This window comes from Theropithecus gelada, chromosome 6 (genome assembly GCF_003255815.1).
Source record: "Theropithecus gelada isolate Dixy chromosome 6, Tgel_1.0, whole genome shotgun sequence".
Lineage (NCBI taxonomy): Eukaryota > Metazoa > Chordata > Mammalia > Primates > Cercopithecidae > Theropithecus > Theropithecus gelada.
The window spans coordinates 73742102-73769289 of record NC_037673.1 but is presented as its reverse complement, the minus strand read 5'-3'; the positions used below and the strand labels follow the sequence as shown (position 1 = coordinate 73769289).

Sequence of the window (27188 nt, the reverse complement as noted above, 5' to 3'; positions counted from 1 at the left end):
TGTTCCAACCTCTACCTGTTACCCAGTTTCAAAGTTGCTTCCACATTTTTCAGGTTGTTTTTACAGCAGTACCCCACTCTACTGGTACCAATTTACTGTACTATTCTGTTTTCACACTGCTACAAAGATACTACCCTAGACTGGGTAATTTATAAAGAACAGAGGTTTAATTGACTCACAGTTCTGAGACTGTGGCTTGGGAGGCCTCAGGGAACTTACAATCATGGTGGAGGGGGAAGAAGACACCTTCTTCACAAGGTGGCAGGAGAGAGAAGGGGGAAGAGCCCCTTATAAAACCATCAGATCTCATGAGAACTCACTCATTATCATGAGAACAGCATAGGGGAAACCACCTCCATGATCCAGTGACCTCCTACCAGATCCCTCCCAAGACACTTGGAAATTATGGGGTTTATGGAGTTTAAAATTTGAGATGAGATTTCGATGGGGACACAGAGCCAAACTATATCAATACCTATTTACATATACGTAATAATAATAAGAATATTTACTCTTATTTCTAGATTATTAATTTTTTCTTTAAATCAGAAGTGCCGATAAAATATTATTAAATGATTTACAAATCTATCATTATAAGTTTATTAATGTTCATTCTTTTATCATATAACAAAACCTATTGTATTATTTTATGTTTTTCATTTAGCATTTGTTTAGTATTTAAATAGTCTATTGTTCTTTTTTGTATTTAATAAAATCAGACCTACAAAATGAATTTGGAAGTGCTTTGTCTTTTTCTTTGCTAAAGTTTAAAAACAGTTTAAAATAACAGAAATAGCAAACTCCTTATAGGCCAATAGAACTATATTAGTCTAGTCCCTTTTTGGTGGTAGATTTTTGGCAATGTTTCCAATTCTCTTCTATAGTTATTTAGTTTATTCAGGTTTCCTACAACTTTTGAATCAATTTTTCTTTTTTTTTGAGACAGAGTCTCGCTTCTTTGCCCAGGCTGGAGTGCAATGGCACCATCTCGGCTCACTGCAACCTCCGCCTCCCAGGTTCGAGCAATTCTCCTGCCTCAGCCTCCCCAGTAGCTGGGATTACAGGCATGTACCACTACACCAGGCTAATTTTTGTATTTTTAGTAGAGATGGGGTTTCACCATGTTGACCAGGCTGGTCTTGAACTCCCGACCTCAAGTGATCCGCCCACCTTGGTCTCCCAAAGTGCTGGGATTACAGGTGTGAGCCATGGTGCCCGGCCTTGAATTGATTTTTGTAACACATTCTAGATAATAATGAGAAAATGTTAACATTCAGTATCTATAAAGTATGCCTGCAAATCAATAAGATAAAAGATCCACTTAAAAATAAGCAAATGACAAATGTGCAAAATTAATAGAAGAAAAATTCAAATAGCCATTTGATGTGTGCTTTAAATCTGTTATATTTACGGTAACCATATATACCTATTTCCCTGGCAGAGTCCTGGTTTACATGTATTTGTCCAGTCAAATTATGACTAGTATCACTTTTTGTCTCGAAAACTTCCTATTTGGGGCTGGGTGTGGTGGCTTACGTCTGTAATCCCAGCACTTTGGGAGGCTGAGGAGGGTGGATCACTTGAGGTCAGAAGTTCGAGACCAGACTGAATAACATGGTGAAACTCCATCTTTACTAAAAGTATAAAATTAGCTGGGCGTGGTAGCGCATGCCTGTAATCCCAGCTACTTGGGAGACCGAGGCAGGGGAATCACTTGATCCCAGGAGACGGAGGTTTCAGTGAGCTGAGATCACGCCATGATACTCCAGCCTGGATAACAAGAGCAAAACTTGTCTCAAACAAACAAACAAACAAACAAAAAGAAAACTTCCTATTTGGACTATAAATTTTACTGTCTCTTTACTTAGAATAAATGAGATGCAAGTGTAAATGACAGTAAAGATTTTATTATTATTACCAATCAGATTAGCAAACATTAAAAAGATTTATAACATACATTGCTGGAAAGGGTGTGTTGAAACGGAATAATATTGGTGAAAGTGTTGGTACTCTCTTTTCAGGTTAGAAATTTGGCTATATCTACTAAAATTTCAATTGCGCATATCATTTGTTCTAGCTATTGGACTTTTGGAATCTTAACTAATGGGAATAGTGGTGGCATGGTGCAAAGACATGCATTGACAAAGTTGTTATAATAGTCCAAAATTGGAAACAATTTACATGTGTATCAGCAGGCTATTGATTAAATAAATAAAGATGCACCTATGAAAGGAAATACTATGTAGATCTTTAAAACAGTGAGATGTAGTAACATGCAGAATGATATTATGGTTTTAACTGGTATTTGGAGAAATATGCACATCTATCATTTATTTTTCTACGCTTAGAGAAAAAAGCTTGAAAATATATACACCACATTTAACACCTATATCATGAGGGTTAGATGAACAGAAACGGAAACAGAAAATTTGATAAAGGTTTTGTTAAGTATTAGGGGGAAAATAGTTTTTGAAAAAAAAAATCCAACTTATTTGGCAGTAATACAAGACACTACATATGCTGGAAGGAAACAGAAAATCTGGTTTGGCTTGGTAACAGGTGTCAGAGAGTAATCTTCTAGTTCTGCTAATGTTTCTTCTGGTTGGAAGTGTGATTTTTTTCCTCTGTCAGAAAGCTTCATGGCTATATAAAAGATTTTTCAATTCTAGAGATATGGGAATGCTAGACCACAGCCCATGGAGTTATTATTTTTTATCTTTCTGTAAGAATATACAGTCTTAGAATTTTAAGGCAGTAAGGGCCTCAAGTCCCTTCTTGTCAATGCTCTCATTTTTTTTTTTTTTTTTTTTTTAGTGATAAAAAGAAAGTTTTATCTATTTCATCCAGGAATATATGCTCTGTATCTTATACGTAATATTCCAGAGAAAAAGTTACCTATACCTGTTTTTTGAAGAATAGATATTCTTAATATCCACACCATTCAAGGACAATGTAAAAACAAAACAAAACCCCAAAAAACAAACCCCCAAAACCCAAAACCCCAATATTGTAGGTCAGTCTCCTACCTGAGTCTGTGTGAAAAAATAAAAATATTACAAAGTAAAATCAAGCAGTTAATTAAAAATAACAGACTCAAGGACAAAGAACTCTTCAAGTCCATCAGAAAAACTACTCAGTGTAAAAGTGGATAAATAGGTTCATATGCAATTCCCAGGAAATAAAATGCAAATGGAGTAACCACATAAAATATTCTCAAGTTCATTATGACCATGAAAATGAAAATTAATTACCATACAAATAATATTCCTTCATATCATATTGATGACAATAAAACATTTTTAGAAAGCTAAACGTTTGTGAGAATGTGAAGAAAGAAGTTACACACTGCTAAAAGTATGCTGGAAAAAAATTCAGGATATCTGGTAAAAGTGCACATACTCTAAAACCAAGAAATTCTATAATCAGGTATGTGTCAGATATTTTCTAGGCTATGTGTATATCAATGTTCTCCTTTTACAAATAAAGTAACCAAAGCCTAACTCTTTTTACTATTAATATATATAAAATTACTTAGAATAGTTTGTGGTATATATTAAGGATTATATAATAATATATAGTTATCTATGATCATCCTCATCTTCATCATCAATAGTCAGTTGTAGATGAAATTTTATTAATTAACATCATTAATATTGACAAACACATTCTAGGTGATCATCATTGGGTCTCCGGAGCAGTATTCTAACAGTCGAATTAAAAACCTGCCAATATTTAACCAGACGATGAAGTTTGGAGGACATTCCTTCTTCTCCCACCCAGAGCCACGCTCGTGCGTGCTTCCACAGTGACAGTCTGACCTTTTGAAACTTGGAGATCATACTTTGATCCTTGAAAACGCCCCACCGCCTTCCCAGAGGCTGCCGTTCTCCACGTTCGCGTTCTACCTGGTAGAATCCCTTGACAGTTTCAGTACCTGGCCGCCAAGGCTTTGGGAGTTAACGCCTACCTGGACGGGAGGCACTGGGGAGAAGAGAGGGAAGGCTCTGAAACCCAACCGAGAAGGCGGGCTGGGGGAAGTCACTCCTGGAAAGAGGTTTTCTCGGGTGCCAGCACCCGGAGAGAGCTACTCCGGGGCCAGGCAAGCATCCCGCCTAGGCTCCCTAGTGCATATTAGTGAGTGACACGACGGTGACAGGACACAGGAGTGTCAGATGACAGCTGCGCCTGGCGCGCAAGGTGGTCCATTTTATTTTTGGTAGCTAGACGCCAGTAGGACGCACCACTTCAGCTCTAAACCGGAACTGGTGGTCCCAAGATGTTTTCTGTTCTTTTTCATTTTTTTGAGACAGGGTCTCGCTCTGTCGCCCAGGCTGGAGTGCAAAGGCGCGATCTCAACTCATCGCTACCCCCTCCTCCTGGGTTTGAGTGAACCTCCCACCTCAGGCTCAGTAGCTGGGACCACAGGCGCGAGCCACTACGCCGGCTAATTTTTATATTTTTTGCAGAGACAGGGTCTCGCTATGTTGCCAAGGCTGGTCTCGAACTCTTGGCCTCAAGTGATCCGCTCGCCTCGGCTTCTCGAAGTGCCCTACTGGCGTGAGCCACCGCGCCGGTCTGTCTCCAAGATTTTCGTTGCAAGGATGGAATGGTCGCTTCTGTGCGGATCCTCCAAACCATCGTTGGGAGAGGCCTCCTTAAAGTCTGGGAGAAAAGTTGTTTCGGGTGGATATGAAAGTAAGGCAAAGCCGGAAAGAGGAGAGTAGCCGAAACAAGCAAAGTGATCGCGATGGGTTTAGGAAAGGTGATCTGGCGTGCTAAACGGCGTTTCCGGAGAAATCCGAAAACTATTGCTTTACAAAAGTATACTAAAGAGCTGCCCTGGGTCTGGAAACCCCTTAAGGGATCAAAATGGATGCAATGGGTATCCTTCTCCAATGACACCCCTCACGGGCTGGGAGCCTGGCAGTTCCCCACCCGCTGCCTCCCTTTCCGCAGCCAGGCTCGCAGCCGCTCAGCTACCTCTAAAGCCCGGAGCAGGGAAGTCTGCGCAGGCCTGGACGCCCCGGGTGGTATCCTGCCTTCCCGCACACTGCGCATGCGCAGGGGGTGGACTGCCAGGTCGGCTCAGGGAGCCGTGACGAGTCCGGAAGCGCCTGCGCGCGCTCCTTGGTACGCGAACTAGTTTTGTTCCGTGCCCTCTGGACTGGAACCTTTTGGAGAGAACCCCCGGCAGGACCAACCCCGCACCCGCCAGCACCGCGGCAATGTCCAGCAACAGTTTTTCTTACAATGAGCAGTCCGGAGGAGGGGAGGCGACGGAGCTGGGTCAGGAGGCGACCTCAACCATTTCCCCCTCGGGGGCCTTCGGCCTCTTTAGCAGCGATTTGAAGAAGTGAGGAGAAAGGTTTGGGGTACGGGGATGGGAGGGAGGAGCTGGCGACTCGGAGGAGTGGGCGCCGGGTGGGCTCCCTGGAGTGGAGCGGGGTCGCCCTGAGATCTGAGCAGAGCTGGGCGGTAACGTGTCCCACGGGTGGGTGGGTGGGGTTGGTTGGCGGTGGTGGGAGTTTGGGGCGTGTGTGTGTAGGGGTCTCTAGTAGTTTTCAAACTTTAGTGAAAAGGAAACCGCTTGGTGAGCTTAGATCCCACCCCTGAAGACACTGATTGAATTGGACTTGGTCTGGGCTCAGGAGTCTGAATTTCGAGCATAGTCTTCTAAGTTTATTTATCGTTCGCCGGATCAGACTTTGATACATTCCCTGATTAGGGTGAAACGAGTGTTTTGGTCAAGGTGAGAGTGCGAGTGTTGCTTGTGGGAAGTTATTTTGTGACCCCGGAGTGTAGGAGGAGAGAGGTGGGTTTAGGCTGTTTGAATGGACAAACTGGTTTATACCAGTATCAGTGTTCTTGGATTATATCCTTTGTACTACAGACAAAAACACCAATCCAAAATAAGCATATGAATAGAAAATATTTTAAGAGTGTTACTATGAACAAATCCTAAACTTTTACAAATTAATAATGTGAAGTTTAAAAACGAATGTTAAACAAGGTACACTTAGTTTTGTAAAAAGTATCACCGAGAAATGGAAAGAAATCCCAAGTTGTTTGTTTGGGGGGTGGGATGGTGGTATTGGGGTGGTGGTAGTGGTTAAATTTACCAGAATTATCATTTTTACGTTTCTCTTATTTTAAATCTTTCATTACTAAGCAATATGGTCACATAATAGTCTGTCGCTAAATTCATGCTAAATTAAGGTAGAATAGCTGTGCTGGTAGCTTTGCAGATATGTTAGAGGGTATAATTAAAATTTAAATTAAACGTTACTAACAATATTGGGTAGTCTAGAAAGTGCTACTACTTGAAATTGGGATTACATTTTGGCTGTATTGAGGATCAAAATCATATAGATAGTACGTACGATACAATATTTTCGTTTCCTTTTTCCCAGGTTAGAAAAGTTTAAAAGTAAGGTAACTTTTCATTTTCATTTCATATAATTTTTCATTATATGCATTTGGTGATCCATTGTTCTAGAGCAAGTACGGAGCTTGTTGCCTTTACTGTTAGCAAAATGTTTAGACTGAATTAACCTGTAAATTGGCATCAATCTGTTTTGCAAATTAATTTACTTTTATGGTTTGTGAACACCCCGTGAGGGGTGTCATTGGAGAAGGATACCCATTGCATCCATTTTGATCCCTTAAGGGGTTTCCAGACCCAGGGCAGCTCTTTAGTATACTTCTGTAAAGCAATAGTTTTCGGATTTCTCCAGAAACGCCATTTAGCACGCCAGATCACCTTCCTAAACCCATCGCGATCACTTTGCTTGTTTCGGCTACTCTCCTCTTTCCGGCTTTTCTCTTAGATTTTTGTCAGATTTGGGGCCAGGCGCGGCAGCTCTCGGCTGTAATCTCAGCACTTTGGGAGGCCAAGGCGGGCGGATCACTTGAGGCCAGGAGTTCGATACCAGCCTGGCCAACATGGTGAAACCCCGTCTCTACTAAAAATACAAAAATTAGCCGGGCGTGGTGGCTCGTGCTTGTAATCCCAGCTGGAGGCTGAGGCAGGAGAATCGCTTGAACCTGGGAGGTGGAAGCTGCAGTGAGTCGAGATCGCGCCACAGCACTCTAACTTTAGTGGGTGACAGAGTGAGACTCCGTCTCAAAAAAAGAAAGAAAAAAAAGGAAAAAGATTTTTGTCAAATTTTGACCTGATTTGGAAAAAAAACCCAAAAAACTTATGGCCATTGACTCTGTGACCAGTGCTCTTGAGGTGACCTAATAGGTTGGATTTAAAATAAAAGTAGCTAATTGATTAGAGGTGGTATGTAATATATGCAAATAACCATGGTTGAATTGTGTTCCCCAAAAGATATTTATTGAGTGTTTGTGACACCACTTTACATTTATTATCTCATTCAGTTTTCTTAACAACCCTGCAGGTTATTACCAGCTGCTCCCACTTTACACGTGAGGAAATTGGAGCGTGATCGTTAACTTGGGAAAGGCCGCAAAGCTAGAACATTGCACTGCCTGAATTTGAACTCAGAGGCTCTAATATTAGAGCCCATTCTCTCAAAAGTTTCGATGTCTACTTACTACTTGATGAAATGTATGGTATTTTTATTAGTGAGCGCATACAACTCACGAAAGCTTTAAAACTTTAAATAGCTCTAAGTAGTACCACCAGAGAAGCTTCCAGGGATTAGAAACATTTGGCTGTTGACCTGCAATCTAATGGAATTGTACAGAAACAAGGAGACCCCTGTTCTGGAAATGGTCATTAAATCTCTCTTGAGTCCACGTTTTCTCATTTATAAAACTGTAATATTACTTGCCTTTTTAAAAAATCGAATGACAAAATTTATGTAAAAAACTTGAAGCTCATCCTGTTCCTCAGCTCTGGTTTTTAATGGTTTACTCTGATGAAATAATTTCAAGTTTACAAAAAAGTTGCAACAATAGCACTGAGAGCAACCCTTTTGCAGATTTACCAATTTAAAAAATTGCTACATTGCTTGCATACTGTCTCTGTCACTCACTCTCTCCATGCATATTCAGGCACATATACGTATTCATGTTATGTGTCTTCTGAACCATAGGAGACTCGTTTGTACACATCATGTTCTTTTTTTTTTTTTGAGACGAGTCTCGCCCTGTCCCCCAGGCTGGAGTGCAATGGTGCGATCTCGGCTCACTGCAAGCTCCGCCTCCTGGGTTCACGCCATTCTCCTGCCTCAGCCTCCCAGGTAGCTGGGACTACAGGCGCCCGCCACCACGCCCGGCTAATTTTTTGTATTTTTAGAAGAGACGGGGTTTCACCGTGTTAACCAGGATGGTCTCAATCTGCTGACCTTGTGATCTGCCCGCCTCAGCCTCCCAAAGTGCTGGGATTACAGGTGTGAGCCACCACGCCCGGCCCCTACATCATGTTCTTTTACACTTAAAATCTCAATGTGTAACTTTTAAGAACAAAGATAGTCTCTTACGCAACTTACAGTGTTGATGGATTCAGGAAATTTAATGTGTGTACAATCTATAGTATGTAATCTAATTTTATCGTTTGTTCCAATAAAGGTGTTTTCTTTTTTCCCAAGAATTTTTTTCCTCAAGTACAGGATCCAGTCCAAGATAATATATTTAATTTAGTTGCCATGTCTCTTTAGTCTTCTTTAATCTGGAGTAGTTCTTGAGCCTTTTTTGTCTTTCACGACCTTGACATATCTAAGGTTTGCAAGCCTGTTATTTTATTTTATGTTAATCAATTTTTGGGTTTGTTGGTGTTTCCTCATGTTTAGATTCAGGTTATGTATCCTTGGCCGGAATACTACCATAGGTGATGCGTGCTTCTCAAACTATTACATCTGGAGGCGTAGGGTGTCCATCTTCATGATGTTAATTTTCCTAGTCACAGGGTTGTCCAGTTTCTCTATTGTATCATTTCTATTTTTTTTTTTTTTCAAATTATCTGTGGGGAGACACTGAGACCATGCAGATGTCTTGCTCTTTTTTAAATTGACCACTTCTACATTTAACAACCATTGATCAATCTCCTGAACCTGTCTTCCTCAATGGCTGCAAAATGGTAATGTTTCAGCTGCAACTCCCTCTACTGTTGTGCTCTTTGGCTTCTTGGCCTAGAGCTCTGTGTTCTCTGATCCTTTACTAACCATCTCAATGATGCCTAGGTACTTCCTAGTCATAGTATTAGATTTTTGTTTTATGAATTTAATCTTATTTATCAGTATTATTTATCCTCTCCTCCCTTCAAACAGAACCAGAACTAGATGACTTTATGAAAGTAGATCCTATACCTCATTTATTGACTAAAAAGGCCTGTGTATTAGATTATTTGCTTCAAGATTTTTAATGTCTTTATTTAAAATGTAAAGAACTTATTTTTGTACTCTCATTTTTTATTTTTTGAGACATGTCTTACTCTGTTGCCTAGGCTGAAGTGCAGTGGTACAATCATGGCTCACTGCATCCTCAACCTCCCGGGCTCAAGTGATCCTTCGCACCTCAGGCTTCTGAGTGGCTCAGACTACAGGTTCATGCCACCATGCCCAGCTAATGTTTGTATTTATTGTAGAGATTGGGTCTTGCCATGTTGCCCAGGCTAGTCTTGAACTCCTGGGCTCAAGCAATCCGCCTGCCTCATCCTCCCAAAGTGCTGGAATTATAGGCGTGCACCACTGTGCCTGGCCCCTTCCTTCTTTTTGAAATGTTCTCAACTTCTGTTGTTTCTGTTTTTTTCTGAGTTGTTTTTCTTCATTAAAAAAAAAAAAACTTCTTTTATCTTAACCAATTTGGGTATGTGTGCGTATAATTAAAAATAATTTTAATAATTCTATTACTGGATTAAACATTTAATTAGGAATTTCTAGAAACAAACAGACAAGACTAGTTAATTTTTCTTAATTACAATAGTAAAGCTACTAAAGTTGTAAATCTCTTTTCTTTTAAGAGCATCATGGTGTATTAGAAAGGACATGAGGCTGGGAGTGGTGGCCCCTGCCTGTAATCTTAGCATTTTGGGAGGCCCAGGCAGGAGGATTGCTTGAACCCAGGAGTTCCAGACCAGCCTGGGCAACATAGTGAGACCTTGTCTCTATAAATAAAAACGGGGAAAAAAACCAAAAAACATTGGGTCCAGAGTCAGAAGACCTGGATTTAAGTTGATGTTTTCCACTTGTAGTAGTGCTTCCTTGTTCAAGTTGCTGATCTCTTCAAACTTTGGTTTCCTCATTTCTAGACAGGATGTGATAATACTTGCCTCTTTTGTGAAGATCTCATAAGATGGTGTACTTCAAAGTGATTTCTAAACTAGGGTATTAACTAACAGTATTTGGGAAAGTTGGTGAAGACTTCACTGAGGTAGTGACTTTTTAGATCTTGAAGCCTGAGGTTTTTGCCAGGTGGAGGAAAGATGGATCCTTTAGCTAAGCAGAGTATGTAGAAACCAGAAGATTTGCAAAAGAAAAAGCATGTTCAGATGAGATGGATATTTAGACATCACAATTTTGAATAGTAGGCAGTAAAGTATGGGAATGGATGAAATCACCCAGGGAAGACTTCTTGTGAGACGAGAAGGCAGTTTAGACAAAGCCCAGGGGACACCAGGATATAAAGTATGAATGGAAGAACTAGAAAAAGAGACAGAGCTCACAGGGATAGGAAACCTCAGGAAGGTTTAAAAAAGAAGATGCTAACAGGAAAATTAAAAGAAGGAAATGTTCAGCTATGTCAGGAGTTGTAGAGTAAGGACAAATAGAATGAAGGCTGAAAGGAGGCCTTTGGGTTTAACAATTGAAAGGTGACCAGTAACTTAGCAATGTAGTACCTCCCGAACACCTTGAAAGGTAGCATTTTTACTCCCTGTTGAAATTGGGGTGGGCTTTTCATTTGTTTAGATTCCAAGAGCTAATTTAGATCCAAGCAAAGGACTGCATGCTTTCCTGTAGTCAGTAATATAACTCAGTGTATTTGGATTGCATCAGTAAAGCCTGACTTATTTTTTAACTTAAATTTTATTCATTGTCAACTTTATAATATCAAACATGAAAACTCTATCATATTCCTTCTTAACCTTTAATATCAGTGATTCTCAGGAGAGTCCGGTAGGAAGATTACATGTGTCTGTGGTTTGTATGCAATTATAGCAACTCTGACTTTATCTCCACTACTTTTTGTGTCTTTCAGGAAGGCATATAGAAATGCAGCTGAGTGAGATTCATTTACTTAGAGTGATGTTATTGAATATACCTTATTAAAAATACAATTTTATTAATAGTAACATATTAATATATTTGACATACCTCAAGAAGTCATTGTGTCTCTCTATGGGGTTCTAAACTTATTTGTGTTTAAGTCCATTTTTTATTAATACTTAATTTAACTAGTGTCTGTATCATATTTTTGGGTGTTTTTTTTCATTTAACATTTTTTTCACGGTCTAGTTGTTTAGAGCTTGCTCCACTTTCTTTTTGCTTATCCTAGTATTTCTCATTTAAACCTTTATCTCATTCTGTATTTTCAGTTTATGTAGTTGCTCAGTGAATATTTCTTAAATATTTATATAGATAAATTTATATAGATAAATCGTTCACACATTCTGCTCATATTAAAGACTATGATTTGTGTGAAGGTGCCTAGCAAAGTGTTTGGCTCGTAATTTTGCTTAATAAAATATTTTCAGATCCTTTTACTCAATTCAGTGATTTGGATTCCATTAACATTTGCTCTCTCATTAGCCAGTGTTGTTAAAAAATGAAGCACGACTGATTCACTGGACCCTATGCAGAAGGAAATCTTCATCTGGTATTTCCATTGTTTTGTATTACAGCATCACCCTGGAGCTAATTGTGTGTAGGTTCAGAACAACCATTTTCTCCATGGGATTGCTTGGGTCTTTGCTGTGGTTAGAGTTAACTGACTGGGAATTGTCATGTAGTTATGGAATGAACTTTACAATCAGGATTTTTATTTAGTCTTTATCCCAGTCTTCAAAGGCATCTTTACCTCCAGATCTTGGATCATTCCATATGTATGGTTCATTCCTCTGTTTTCACCATAAAAATACATAAGAATTATAAGATCTTTATTTTGTTTTTAAGAAACTTAGACTTTATTTGGAGACATAAGGTTAATGTGAACTAACCGTCAGTAATTCAAATATACAATTAATGTTAAATTGTGTAATTCAACTTTTCAGTGTGACATACCTTGTGAACATTTTTTGTTATAAACCTTTGTTTGTGTAAACAGTGATTTACCAAAGAAAATGGGAATGCTGGAATTTTGAAATGTTAAGGACATTTTAGTTTGAGATGTTGAAAATGTTGGTGCCCTGAGTGATAAGCATGACATGAAGAGGCACGGGCTCCTTCCTCATTGTAAATTCCTTTCTCTTGTGCTCAGGAGTTCAGGGTTGCTGCTATGAAAATGTGCTTCAGTCATGATTTTTTTAGCAATACTGTTATACATCTGATCATCTTTAAGTTCTGAAGATTTAAATACCTTGCGTTCTAATAATTCCAGTTTTGATAACTGACCTGTCTTGTTAATTATGTTTAGCTAATTGAAATTTATGGTCATTAGATCTGGTGCTAGAGCTGTTAACATATTTGCTTGCTATACATGTAAACTGGATCCTACTTTTTTTTTTTTTTAAACAAGGGGTACATTAAGTTATTAGGAAATTTTAGTATTCTATTGATTTTTCACTAAAGTAAATTTCAGCATTTGTTCCAGGGTGACTAAAAACAAAAGAAGAAACTGTATACTAGTATCTGCAGTGCATTCCTAGCAGCTTAAGTAGTTGTTTTTGTGTTCATAAAGATAAGACCATTAGTTTTACAAAGGGCCAACTATTCAAATTAAGGATTGTCATTTCAGTGGTGCAGTGGGGTTCCATTTATAATATAATTTAATTCCTGAAATATATTTCAAATTAAATAAGATTTTACTACATTGAATAGAAATTTGATGAAATACTGCCTGTAAACAGAGTCTTACTTTCCAACAGATAATAAAACCTTTGATCTTATTTTGCTTTGCTTGCATATCTCCTTGAAGGAGAGTCAGTTCTGACTTTTACATTTTGTCTTAATAAATATTCAAGAAAATATTCTTTCTTGACAGTAGGATATGTTACTTTTAAAATCACTGATCTGGTAAAATTTGAGGAGAAAAATCTGAAAATTAAATTTCAAACTTTACCATTAAATCATAAGATGTGAGATTTTATGTTATTTTAAATAATATTTAGTATTTGGAACAACATTACCAGAGCTGAATGATTAAAGCACATGAAAAAGGCAGACAGATGGTTGGTTGAAATGTTCTTTTTTGCTGCATGAAAAGTTATAAATGCCCATAGAATGACAAATGTATTATAGTGAAATAATTTGACAGTATTGCACTTGTGTATATAAATGAACTACTGACAAAAACAAATTGCCTGCAGTCCAAATTCAAAATTTAAAATGAAGAGGTTAAAGTGGAATAATCAAGAAGGAAATGATTTTCCTCTATTTCATATTATTATGAATAACGTTGGTTCGTGTATTTAGAGAAGGCTTATTTAGCATATCAGCTGGAAAGACTTAATAGATCTACAAAAGTGAACAGTTTATAGCCAATATCTGTTTATTGATGGACTGATTATTTATATTGCTGATAGGAACCAACCTAATTAGAAGTCTAGTGTCCTTAATTCAGCTGAGTGAGTTGGCATGGTAGCTGGACAAATGAGAGAAGAACGAATAAGGCCCTGTCTCTGTTTTGTGCTGCTATAACAAAAAACCTGAGACTGGGTAATTTGTAAAGAATAGAATTTTATTTCTCACATTTTTGGAGGCCAGGAAATCCAAGATTGAGTCACAGGCAGGTTTAGTTTCCTGGTGAGGGCTGCTCTTTGCTTCTAAGATGGCCCTTTGTTGCTGCATCCTCGGGAGGGGAGTAATGCTGTGTCCTCACTGGGCAGAAGGTGGAAGGGCGAGAGGATGGAAGACTGTGAAGCCTCTTTTGCAAGGACCTGAATCTCATTCATGAAGGGAGGAGCCCTCATGACTAAATCTTAAAGGCCCCACCTCTTAATGCCATCACATTGGCCATTAAGTTTGAACATCTGAATTTTGGTGGGGACACATTGAAACCATAGTAGGGTGTTTCCAAAATCATAGGTTGGCAGAGCTAGGCATCACCCAACTTTATTCTTGGAATGGGGTTTCTGCAAGTTTTTTAAAGCCTAGGTTGAGAATGTGGTCAAGAAGGATGTGGGGGAAATTAATTAGTAAAATATGAGGGCAGAGAGATAAGGGGCAGAGTGGAAGATGGAGACCTGATTGTGTAGGGCCTTGAAAAATCATTGTATGGTCTTTGATTTTACTCTGAGTGAGAAGGGATGCCATTTGGAGAATTTTGAGCAGAGGGGTGAAATGATTGTTTACCCTTTAAAGGGACATTTTGCCTCTTGAACTAGGAGTAGACTGCAGATTTGAGGCGAGGAGACCAGCAAGGAGACTGTTACAGTAATTCAGGCAAGAGAAGGTGATCAGATTGGTGGTAGTGGAGAGAAGTGGGTAAGTTATGGATATATTTGAAAGGTAGAGCCAATGAGATTTGCTGATAGTTTGGAATAGCTGTCAGCTAAAATGAAGAATATTGTGCAAAGAGAAGTTGTTTTTTTTTTTTTTTTTTTTTTAAAGGGGGAAGGGGACCAAGAGCTTGTGCATGTTAAGTTTGAGATGCGATTACGCATCCATGTGGAGATACTAAATAGGCAGTTGGAAATCAGAATCTGGAGCTTAGAGGAGGAGTCAGGCTAGAAGTATAAATTTGGTTGTCATCAGGTATCATGGGATTGGATGAGACACCGAGGAAGTGAGTGTAGAAGGAGGTCAGAGTCAGTCAGTCCTGGGACATTCCTGGAGTAATTGTGTCAAATAATGCACACAGGCCAAGTAAGATGATTACTGAGAAGGGAGTTCTGGATTTGTCACTGGGCAGAACTTTGGTGACCTTGACAAGCAGTTTAGGTGCACTGGTGGGGCTGAAAACCTCATGAGTGGGCTTAAGAGAGAAGGGAGAAGAAGAATTGTAATTGGTATGGTTATTATTATTATTATTTTTTTGAGACGGAGTCTTGCTCTGTCGCCCAGGCTGAAGTGCAGTGGTGCGATCTCTGCTTACTGCAAGCTCCGCCTCCCGGATTCACACCAATCTCCTGCCTCAGCCTCCTGAGTAGCTGGGACTACAGGCGCCCGCCATCACGCCTGGCTAACTTTTTTTGTATTTTTATTAGAGATGGGCTTTCACCGTGTTAGCCAGGATGGTCTCGATTTCCTGACCTCGTGAACCTCCCGCCGCGGCCTCCCAAAGTGTTGGGATTACAGGCGTGAGCCGCCGCACCTGGCCGTTAGTTTGCTTTTCAGTATAGAGGAGCAGAGAAATGGAGCAGCACTTGGAGAGGAATGTTATGTCAAGGAATTTTTCTTTAAGGTAGGATAAACTGTATTATCTTGTTTGCTGATGGAACCAACTGATGTAGAGAAGGAAAAATAGATGATGCAGTAGAGAGAAGGAAAATTGCTGGAGAATTGCTGATATCCCCTTTTCCTTCTACAAAACTTAGCAGATACATGTTAGCTGAAAAATAACAACCCTGATTTCAACATCCAGAAGAAATTGGTTAATATAGTATAATCTTTTAGCCTTTTTTCTTTTACATATATATTTATATGTATGTGTGTGTATATCATATGTTTTTAGAGTAAAGCTATATGCTTTTATAATATGACATTATAATTTACTTGTTTCATTTACCAATGCATGGAGCCTGGTCATTTCTTAAAATGATAGTCCTTTTAGGACAAATTGTAGTTAAACTACTATCTATTAGCTATTAGGAAAGTAAACAACTAAGGTATACAAATGAGGTTATGTAGCTAGCTCCTCTAAAGGATTTAAATAGTATCTTATATAGAATGGACCGTATTAATTATTAACTACATAAATAGAATAACCTTGCAAAAGAATGAATACTAATGATGTTAGATAGTAGCACTGATGAGGACTTTCCACACATACCTGTGTATACCAGGCAGAAAGAATAGCATATACCTAGGTTTAGAGCTGTAATGTTCAATATGGTAGCCACTAGCCAAAAGTAGCTATTTAAATTTAATTTAATTAAAAAATTCAGTTTCTCAGCCACTCTAGCCACATTTCATGTATGTGATGTAGCTAGCAGTTACTATATTGGTTAATGCAGATAAGTGATTATTTCTGTTATCACAGAACATTCTATTGGATACTGCTGGTTTAGAGGCAAGGATTTATGGCTTACTTAGGGAACAGGAAACAATTCAGTATGGCGAGAGCACATAGTTGGGAGGAAATGAGGGACTGACTGATGAAAGATGGTTAGGAGGTAATCAGAGTCTGTATTATGAAGAGTTTTGCATACCATGCTCAGAAATTTGGATTTTATCATGAAGGTTTGTACACTTAGGAGTGCTAAAGTATAGGAGCAACATAAAACGATTTATTTTTTAAAAAAGATCACATTGGCTGCACCAGTGTTTTTGGACTGGACAAGTATGTGAATGATGCTAGAATTCTGTGATACTGGAAACACGGATGGATAGAGTAAGTTTGGAATGAGGAGGGAACCTGTTGAGGTTTATTTTGGATCTGCTGAATTTGAATTGATAGTTAGGCATTCATTGAGCGGTTAGATACATAGATAAGGTATTCAGGACAGATACCTGGGCTGGTGACGTAGATTTGGGAGTCATTAGTTGAGGACATTGTAGTTGGAGCTGTTGAGTGGAAAGTGTGTGTGTGGCATGTGAGGAGAAGGCCAGCGAGGAATCTTAGTAAAGTCTACATTGAAGAGAGTAGGAGAATTGGAACTTACTTAGAAAACTAAGAAGGGAGAATTTAGTTTGGGGAAACCATGAAAGTTGATTGTTTAAGTTTTTAAATTGTGTTTAAGGTGTAAGGAAAGGGCGAAACTTACTTCCTACTTCTTTAGGAGGAAGATGGCAGATAAATGGTTTATTGTGTGGTTTGTTGAGAGAGTGTGGTGTGATGGTTAGACACACTCACTCTGGAACTACTCATGGGTGTGAAAATGTGGCACAGAGTTAGTAAGTGGTACTTGGACAGATTATTTTACAACTCTCTGCCCTTGGTTTTCTTATCTGTAAAATGGGGATGAGGATGATAATGTACCTACACTCATTGAGTAGTTGTGAGGATTAAAAGATTTAACATATATAAATAGTGCCTGGTACATAATAAACATGGTAATTATGATTACCATTGTAACACCATTAAAGTCATTTAAAGTTTTTTTTTCCATTTTTGTTTTTTGATTTTAAGAGACGCAATCTCTTTCTGTGCCCCAAGCTGGAGTGCAGTGACCCTAGCATATCTTACTCCTGGGCACAAGTGATCCTCCTGCCTCAGCCTTCTGAACAGCTGGGACTGCAGACATGTATCACCATGCCTATCTTTTTTTTTTTTTTTTTTTTTTTTAGTAGAGACAGAGTCTTACTGTGTTGCTCACGCTGGTCTTGAACTCCTGGGCTCAAGCCATCCTCCTGCCTCGGCCTCCCAAAGTGCTAGGAGTACAGGCAGAGCTACCATGCCTGGCCTGTTTTATTTTTAATACAATGTACTTTTTTTAAGCTATTATAATTTTAGAATTATTGTTAATTTTCACATTAACCATTGCTTTGTTTTTAATTTTTAAATTTTCATCAAACTTCAGTTTTTCTGAATTGTATTTCACAAGTGTTTGAAACAACTAAATATATTTACTTTTAATGGCAAAAACCTCTATTACTTTTGCACCAGCCTAATACAAAGTGCCTTTAATGTGCACCACATAAAAATACATGAAATTAATAAGCACTAAGTAATTCTTCTGTGTGATTATCAAGGATTTGGGAACAATGATTATAGTACAAGGGAGGAAAAAGTGTATTTGTTTTAAACTTTTTTTTTTTTTTTAATTTTCAGTCTTCTTTTGTATCCTATGGCTTTGAAGCTGTTCTTGAAGAAGCAGCCTATTTCTTGTTTTTCCTAAAAGAAGACAGGCTTATGTATGTTTTGCTTTAACAGAAATAAAAAGAGGAGGGGCTAAGTTGTCAGCCGTGCCAGCTACTGGTGTGGAATCAAGTAAAATGGTACGGCAGTTTGGTGATAAGGCAGTTGTTGGTGACCTTGGTGGTGGTGACAGCAGTGTCAAGGGATGTTGAGTGTGGAAGTCAGATGGCAGTGGATTGGTGGATGGGTGAGAAGTGAGTGAAAGAAGATCACTTCTCTGAAAAACTTTGGCTTTCAGGTGGAGAAAGGATGATTATTACAGGGAGACATGGAGCCTAAGGAGCTTTTTTTTCCTTTTAGAGTAGTTTCTTTATTTTATTTTTAATTATGGTAAAATACATCTGAATAACTTTGTCATCCTAACCATTTTTTCTCCTATTTGACAAGATATCAAGCAACCTAACCATTGTTAAGTGCGCAGTTCAGTGGCATTAAATATATTCATATTGTTAGGCAATTATTACCACCATCCCTCTCCAGAACTCTTTTTATACTGCACCACTGAAACTCTGTACCCATTAAATAAATCCCTGTTTTCTCCTCTCTCCTATTCCTTTACACTGTAGCTGCTAGAAAACTTAGAGGAAACTTTATGACCTGCAACTAGCAAGTATATAGAACTTTGCTGCATGTATTTGGGTATTTACCTTATCTTTGCTTCTTTTTAATTTTTTTCCTTTTCCCCTTTAAAATTTTGCAGTCTCACTCTATGTTATAAATAGTTGACTGCCCCAAACCCCCTTAAAGGTGGGGAACAGGACAGGACATAAATAAATATACCTAGGTAATTGTTGGAGACAAGAACAGTTAATTTTGTCATTTATCGCTGCCACTTCCATACCACCATCTCCATAATTGTCAAACATATTAAGTGGCTACTCAGTGTAGCCTTTGTTCTTGGTGTGGGGGATACAAACCGGCATTGTAATTATAATAATAACAATAATACCATATATATATATTTGTTTACTTTTTATTTTTTGAGACAGAGTCTTGCTCTGTCGCCCAGGCTGGAGTGCAGTGGTGCGATCTCGGCTCACTGCAAGCTCTGCCTCCCGGGTTCACACCATTCTCCTGCCTCAGCCTCCCAAGTAGCTGGGAGTACAGGTGCCCACCACCCTGCCTGGCTAATTTTTTATATTTTTAGTAGAGACAGGGTTTCATTGTGTTAGCCAGGATGGTCTTGATCTCCTGACCTTGTGATCCATCCACCTCAACCTCCCAAAGTGCTGGGATTACAGGCGTGAGCCACTGCGCCTGGCCCAATAATACCTTATATTTATATAGTGCTTTTATTTTCTATGATTTTCTGGCATTCTCTCCATATGCCTCAAGAACTTATAAGTCCCCACTGGTCTTCCTTAACGTTCTAATCCTGTTTTCTGTCCTGCCTACTGAACATTGATGGTAGAATCAAGGCTAAATTCTGTCTGTTCAAAACCACGTTTTTCCTAGACTTAGGAGCTTCTTTTCTCCCTTCGTTAATCCCATTCTCTATAGCTCTCCAGGGCCCACTTAACCCAAGCCACTATTGGCTCAATTATTTGCACTAAATGCATTTAAAACTCTTCTGTTCACGAACTAGTGTTATGGATATGGGTCCCACTTATTTAACCAGAAACCATTTCTGGATTTGGATTTATCAGAATCACATTAGCTGTAAATGTCTTCTTATATGGGTGGCCTCTTCACGCCATCTAACTTTGTATCCGATTACTCTCCCATCCAAATATTCTTAGGTTCACTCTGTATGGATCACACTTTCAATTTTTATAGGATACCATGCCTACCTACTTTTAGTATTTCCCCACTTTTTGAGTCCTCAGCGTAATCCAGGATGTGCGATTGCCTGAGAGTTGCTTAGTTTCCCAAACAGAGAACTATTTCCCATGTTTTCTGGGCTTATGGGGGCTCTTCCCTCATGCTTCCCTGACTTTGGACCTCCTGGACTTCTGTATTTGTTCTTTGAAAACAGTTTTCTATGGGTCAGGTGTCCATGTCTCAGTTTGCGGAGCACTTTCATAAACTTTTTCTTTAGTTGAGGCATCAGAACATTAACATAAAAAATGTGTTAATACTTGCATTGTGTCAAATGGAATAAGGAGTGCTATAGGATTTTGAAGGAGGGAATAATCATTGAAGGCTTAAGCTGCTGGAAAAGGTAGACTTGAATTTAGGCCTTGACACAAGGATTAAAAAAGGATGCAGAGTATTCTTCCCAGGGAACAACCAAGAATAAACGTAAAATATTCTGAAACAGTGAGTGAACCAGTTTGCAGAAAGAGGAGGAGCAATGAGATTTGAGAGGTAGTCATTAGTGTGTGAAGAAAATTGGACTTAAACTTCTAAGAACAAGAGTTGATTATTACAAATGAGTATTGCAGTGGTGTTTTGGGAAGATTAACATGACATTGTATAGAGAATAGATTGTAGGAAAGAAGTTGGAGATAGAGGAACCATAGAGGAAATAGAGGAAATTGGAGATAGAGGAAAAGTCTTTTTAGAAAAGTCTATGAGGGGCCAGGTGCGGCGGCTCAAGCCTGTAATCCCAACACTTTGGGAGGCCAAGATGGGCAGGTCACCTGAGGTCAGGAGTTTGAGACCAGCCTGGCCAACATGGTGAAACCCCATCTCTACTAAAAATACGGAAATTAGCCGGGCATTACATGCTTGTAGTCCCAGCTACTCAAGAGGCTGAGGCAGGAGAATTGCTTGAACCTGGGAGGCGGAGGTTGCAGTGAGCCAAGACTGCACCAGTGCACTCTAGCCTGGGTGATGGAGCAAGACTCCATCTCAAAAAGAAAGGAAAAAAAAAAAAAAGAGGAAGAGAAAAGTCTATGAGCAATGTAGTGATGGTTTGGACTCTGTTTAGGTGGGTGTGAAGAGGAAGAAAAGTAAATTATGAAAGAGGGATTTATATGTAGGACTGAGTTACCCACTAGATTTGGGTGAGGAGAGGGGGAACAATCAGTACTTCAAGATTTCAAGCCTGAGGGGAAGAACATTCTGACTGAAATGAGTGGCTGAAAGGACTTTTGGAAAGTGGGAAGCACATTTTCATTGGTGATGTTGAACTGTAATTAAGAGGGGCAGAGCTGTAGACATATTTGAGAATGTATTGAGATGAGAGCAATATATAGTTGCCTACAATTAAATAATTGCACTTTTCATTATATTGAATCAAATTCTGTCAAAGCTCTATTCTTGAGATGTGTGTGGTTATTGAAAAGGTCAATATTGAAAATACTTAGGAATAAAAAAAAATGAAAACATAGTATCTGAAGTACATTAACCCAAAATAATGTGAGCAGTTTTTACTATAAAAGGAATACAGTTGGCTACTGTGCTAATAATCAGAGGAATGCAAACATCCTTCCTATGTTCTGTTATGAAATAATGGTGATAATAGAGGGTAGTTTTTGTTATACACTCGTGCATCATGGAGTGATGCAGATACATTCCGAGAAATGTGTCGTTAGCAGATTTCTTCCTTGTGTAAGCATGGTAGAATGTACTTACACAAACCTGGATAATATAGCCTACTAAACACTGAGGCTACATGGTATAGGCTATTGCTCCTAGGCTATAAACCCGTAAGGGTGTTTACTGTACTCCATACCATAATTGTAACATGATGATAAGTATTGTAATTATAACACGGTGGTATTCCTGTATCTAAACATATTTATGCATAGGAAGAGAACAGTGAGAATGGGGTATTATAACTGTATGGAACCACCATCCTATATGTGGTCTGTCATTGACTGAAGTGTTGTTATGTTGTGCATACCTGTACTTTTATCTGGCAAAGTAAAAGTGGGCAACCCTGTGTTATTAGCTAGAATATTTGTTGAGATTTTACCTGGTCCCTAAAATCCAGAAGTCTAGAACACCCTTCTGAATATTTGAGCTTACCACCTTTAGGGACAATATGAATTTTACAAATACTTTAATAGTATCAAAATAGGCAACTCATATTTAACATTACATATTATAGAAATGCTAATGTTAACATTTCTATAACGTTAATTATAAGAAATTAAATAAAGTTAGAAACATGTAGTTCTTATGAATAGCTTCTGCTTATTTGACAATATCAACCTTAAGAAAAACAGATTGGTTTGCTCAAGGTCAGTAGCTTTTTTTTATTTTTTATTTTTAAAGAGAATATGTGGTTAAGTGCCTGAAAGGCAGGGTTTTTTTTTGTGTGTGTAAGCACATATACACACACATACACACAGAGTCCCATCTATTTTGATATTTTGTATATTACTTAAATAATTTTGGATGATAGTGACTGCAAATGATTTTTTTCTTAGCATTCTTAATATTGTAAAACTGTTTTTCATTCATGTAGCAAAACTATGTAAGTTTCAGTATAGTTTGGTCAATAGGATATGTTTATGTTTCAAAAATGTAAAACAACACATGGAAATAAGTTAGTGTTTTAAAAATAAATTATAATGGGATAATTAACAATAAATGATTTTTTTTTTTTTTTTGAGAGGGAGTTTTGGTCTTGTTGCCCAGGCTGGAGTGCAGTGGCACGATCTTGGTCCACTGCAACCTCCACCTCCTGGGTTCAAGCAATTCTCTTGCCTCAGCTTCCCGAGTAGCTGGGATTACAGGCATGTACCACCATGTCCGGCTAATTTTGTATTTTTAGTAGAGATAGGGTTTTGCCATGTTGGTCAGGCTGGTCTTGAGCTCCCGACCTCTGGTGATCCACCTGCCTTCGCCTCCCAAAATGCTAGGATTACAGGCACGAGCCAGTGTGCCTGGCCGATAATTGTTTTTCAGTGATAGCACACTTTAAAATAATCACATGAAACTTAAGTGATTTGCACTTTTAGATTCTATTCCTGTCAAGTACGAATTTGTAGGACTTTTTTTTCTGTTTCTGGTTCTACGTAGCCTTCATCAGGAAACTTGGTGGGACCATGTGACTTAAAAAACATTGTGGTAAAAAACACATAACATTAAATTTACTATCTTAACTATTTTTGAGTGTACAGTTTCAGTAGTGTTAAGTATATTCACATTGTTGTGCTACAGATATCTAGAACTGTTTCATCTGTAATACTGCCCTGTGACTTTTTAAAAACTAATTTTTTTTACTGAGATTTCCAAGTGCTTCAGGGACAAAGCTTATCTAAGGTAGAGATTGCATATTGGTTTCCTGAATTCCCTATACAGAATGCTGATCCAAACTCATCAGATGGAAAACTTGCCTTCTGTGGCCCTGGAAAGTTGTTGTTGTTGTTGTTTTTTAAAGAATTTAAAAATTAATCTAGCTTTGAGTTGGCATATCTTATTAACACAGTTGTAGAAAAGTTATATTTCCTCTACAATAGTTTATGAATTTCTTGGAGGAAAATCTAATACTAATATTCAAACTTGATGCACAAACGGATTCTTTGGCATGTTTGTGTGTATGCCCATCTGTTACTGTGGCACCATGCCTATTATTACCGTGGCATGCCAATAGCAGTGAGCCATGTGAGCCAACAAAGATGAATTGTTTGGACGGAATACACTATTCTGTAATACTAATTAATTTTGAGCTGATGAATCTACATGAGATAATGTTAACCAAATACAGTCAAAGTAATGTCAGTGAAAATAAAATTTATTTTGACTTATACAGAAGTGTATCACAGATGTTTTAGACTACCATTGAGAATAATTAGGATCAGTGTTTACTATGGTTCTAGTGATCAGTTTTCTTTTCATAAAAATTTTGAGTTTAAAAGAAAAATTATTGTTGTGATTATAGGTTAAGTAGGAAGGGGGATGACACTCCAGGTTATGGATTTTATACCTTTTATAAGTGTTACTTTATAATTCTTGAAATATATTCTTTTTTTTTTTTTTTTCTGAGACAGAGTCTCACCCTGTCACCCAGGCTGGAGTGCAGTGGCACGATCTTGGCTCACTGCAGCCTCAACCTCCTAGGCTGATCCTCCCACTTCAGCCTCCTGAGTAGCTGGGCCCACAGGTGTATACCACCATGCCTGGCTAATATATATATATATTTAAGTCCTATATATATATATAAGTCATATATATACCTATATATACATGTATATAGGACTTAAATATATGTAATATATATAAATTTTATATAATATATATTTAAAAATATATGTTTTTCTTTTGTAGAGATGAGGTCTCCCTATGTTGCCCAGGCTGTTCTTGAACTCCTGGGCTTAAGCGATCCTCCTGCCTCTGCATCCCAAAGTCTTGGGATTGCAGGCATGAGCCACAGTGACCAGCCATTGAAATATATTCTTAATATAGTTAGCTTTATAGCAGAAATTGACAGTGCAGTATGGTGAATGGGAAGAATATTGAATTTTAAAACAAGATTGAAATTTAATTCCTTGCTTTGCCATTCCCTGGTTTTATGATGATATACATAAAAGGCATGTGATTTTAGAATTTCTCACATGTTGTGTAATCTTGTACTTATGTTACCTTTATATATTCTGAGCCTTGGTTTACTTATCTATTAAGTGGGAACAATAATAGCTACACACACTTCATGGAGACTTTGTGATACTAAAATAAGACAGTGTTATAAGCTTCAGAAAATAATACCACTACCATGTAGCTCAGTAAGTTAATAATATGTTAAACGCAAGACATGTTAGTGGTAAATTAGTCAATGATGTGGAAAGGATATAACTTCCAATCCCATATCCCATACCTCCCATTCATATGTAACTACAAAGAACAAGTTCTTATGTGTCCTTTCAGAAAATTTTTTAAAAAATTAAATGATCCTATGTATACTATTCTCTATGTATCTTGCTTTTCACCTGGTATATTTTAAAGATCTTTCATATCAACATATAATACTATTTTAATCTTTTAAACAAGCAATCCCCAAACCAGCAGTCCCCAGGGACCTGTTTCGTGGAAAACAGTTTTTCCATGGAAAGGAGTGGGGGTTGGTTTGGGGATGAGACTGTTCCATCTTAGATCAGGCATTAGATTCTCATAAGGAGCTTGCAACCTAGAATCCCTCGCATGCACAGTTTACAAGAGGGTTTGCACTCCTGTGAGAATCTAATGCCATTGCTAATCTGACCGGAGGCGGAGCTCAGGCAGTAATACTCCTCATCTGCCACTTGCCTGCTATGTGACATCCTGGTTTCTAACAGGCCTCAGATGGGTAATGGTCTGTGGCCTGGGGGTTGGGGACCCCTGTTTTAAACCTCTGTGTAATACATAGTTCCTCATAATTAATTAGTCCCCTTTTGGAGGGGCATTTGATTGATTTCACTTTTCATCACACATAAACAATATTTCAACATAAGTTTTTGCATACCTGTGTGAATTTATCTATTTGTAGGAAAAAAGTTTTACAGGAAATCTCATAGAGCCACTGACATAGTTGAGTTTATATATGTTGAGGCATAAAATTTGTAACAGGCAGAAAGTTCCTTTTCACTGTTTAAAAGCGCTGTAAACCAAAAACGCCACTTCGTATAGAAGATTAAGATTAGGGGAGTCTCAGAAGCAATAAAAGGAAACATTGACAAATATATTACTGAAGAGTCACATTCTAGAAGACATTCCTAATCTCCTGAGCAAAGGTAAAACATACTTCCTGCTGCCTACCAAGAGACCAAGTAGCTGAGGGCATTGATAAAGGTCATGGCAAATATGAAGATGTCCTGTGATGTATGTATGACATCATGGCTTTTAATCCGCATGTGAATGATATGAAGACATGGAAGATATATGCTTGGCTTTTAACTTTTATTGGGATCATGGATCCTTTTGAGACTTTACAGTGAAAGAGTTTTTCTGTATCTTTCTAAGAAACAAGTTTAGTATATAGCCTGCTTTCATTTGTTTTTTCAACTAATGTTTATTATGTATCTGTTATGGATTGGTAAGGAATGTAACTGCTTCAGCCTACGTTTAGAGGCCCTTCATAGATCTTCTTTTGGGTTCTTTATAGCCACGTTTGTTCTTGCCCTGTTATGTTGTATAATTTCTTTGGTTGTCTCCTTGTACTTTGAGACCTCAGATCACTTATCCATGGAGGTCTTTTGTGATCACCCAGTCTTACTTTATTGCATTCCTTATTTTAATTGTGTACTACTTACCTGATCTTTCTTTATGTTTTTCTTCCTCCGTTTTCTTCCTTCTCTGCCTCCCTCTCTCCCTCTTTCCTTCCCTCCTTTCTCCTTTTTTCCTGTCATTCCCCTTAAACTCCCTTCCACTAATTCTTTGTTTGTTAAAATTGAAGTCCTACAATATCAGGGACTCCAATACTTAGAGCAGCTTCTGGCATATAATGGGTGTTGGATAAATAAATGTGCTAGGCCCAGTGATAAGTGCTTTATGATTTTATTAAGTCTTCATGACAACCTATTTGAAATAGACATCAGCTTTTAGTTTTGTCGATTTTTCTCTATTGTAGTTTTGTTTCATAGAGGCTTTGTGATGTTAAAATAAGATATAAGCTTCAGAAAATAATACCAGGTAGCTAAATAAGTTAATAATATACTATAAATGCAAAACATGTTAGTTTCTTATTAAATTCTTCTTGTATCTTTATTATTTTGTTACTTGTACTTTGAGTTCAATTCACTGTTTTTTTTCCTACCTTTCTGAGATAGAAACTTAGATCATTGATTTTTAATCTTTCTGATTTTCTATTGCAATTAGAAATATAAATTTGCTTCTTTTTTTTTTTTCTCAGGGACAGGGTTTTGCTCTGTCACTCGTGTTGAAGTGAAATGGTACGATCTTGGCTCACTGCTGCCTCAGCTTCCCAGACTCAAGTGGGCCTCCTACCTCAGCCTCCTGAGTAGCTGGCATTAAAGGCACATGCCACCATGCCTGACTAATTTTTTGATTTTTTTGTGTTAAAGGGTCTTGCTGTGTTGCCCAGGCTGGTCTTGAACTCCTGGACTCAAGCAATCCTCCCACCTCAGCCTCTTGAGTAACTAGGACCATAGGTGTGTGCCACCAAGCCCAACTAATTTTTGGATTTTTTGGTGGAAGTAGTGTCTTGTTATGTTGCCTAGGCTGGTCTTGAACTGCTGAGCTGAAGCAATCCTCCTACCTTGGTCTCCCAAAATACTGGG

At 38.3% G+C, this 27188-nt stretch overlaps 1 protein-coding gene across 2 annotated transcripts in view; it reads left to right on the top strand.

Moving 5' to 3' along the window:
- The first annotated feature begins 5049 nt into the window (after positions 1-5049).
- AP3B1 (adaptor related protein complex 3 subunit beta 1) overlaps positions 5050-27188 on the top strand; it is a 303905-nt gene continuing 281766 nt past the window's right edge. Inside the window, exon 1 of one of the 2 annotated variants that reach the window (XM_025387269.1) lies at positions 5050-5353. In XM_025387269.1, coding sequence (XP_025243054.1) covers positions 5226-5353 — 128 coding nt within the window. In that variant the 5' untranslated portion in view covers positions 5050-5225. Of the gene's footprint in view, positions 5366-27188 lie in introns of both variants that reach the window. The other variant, XM_025387270.1, reaches the window with a different exon arrangement.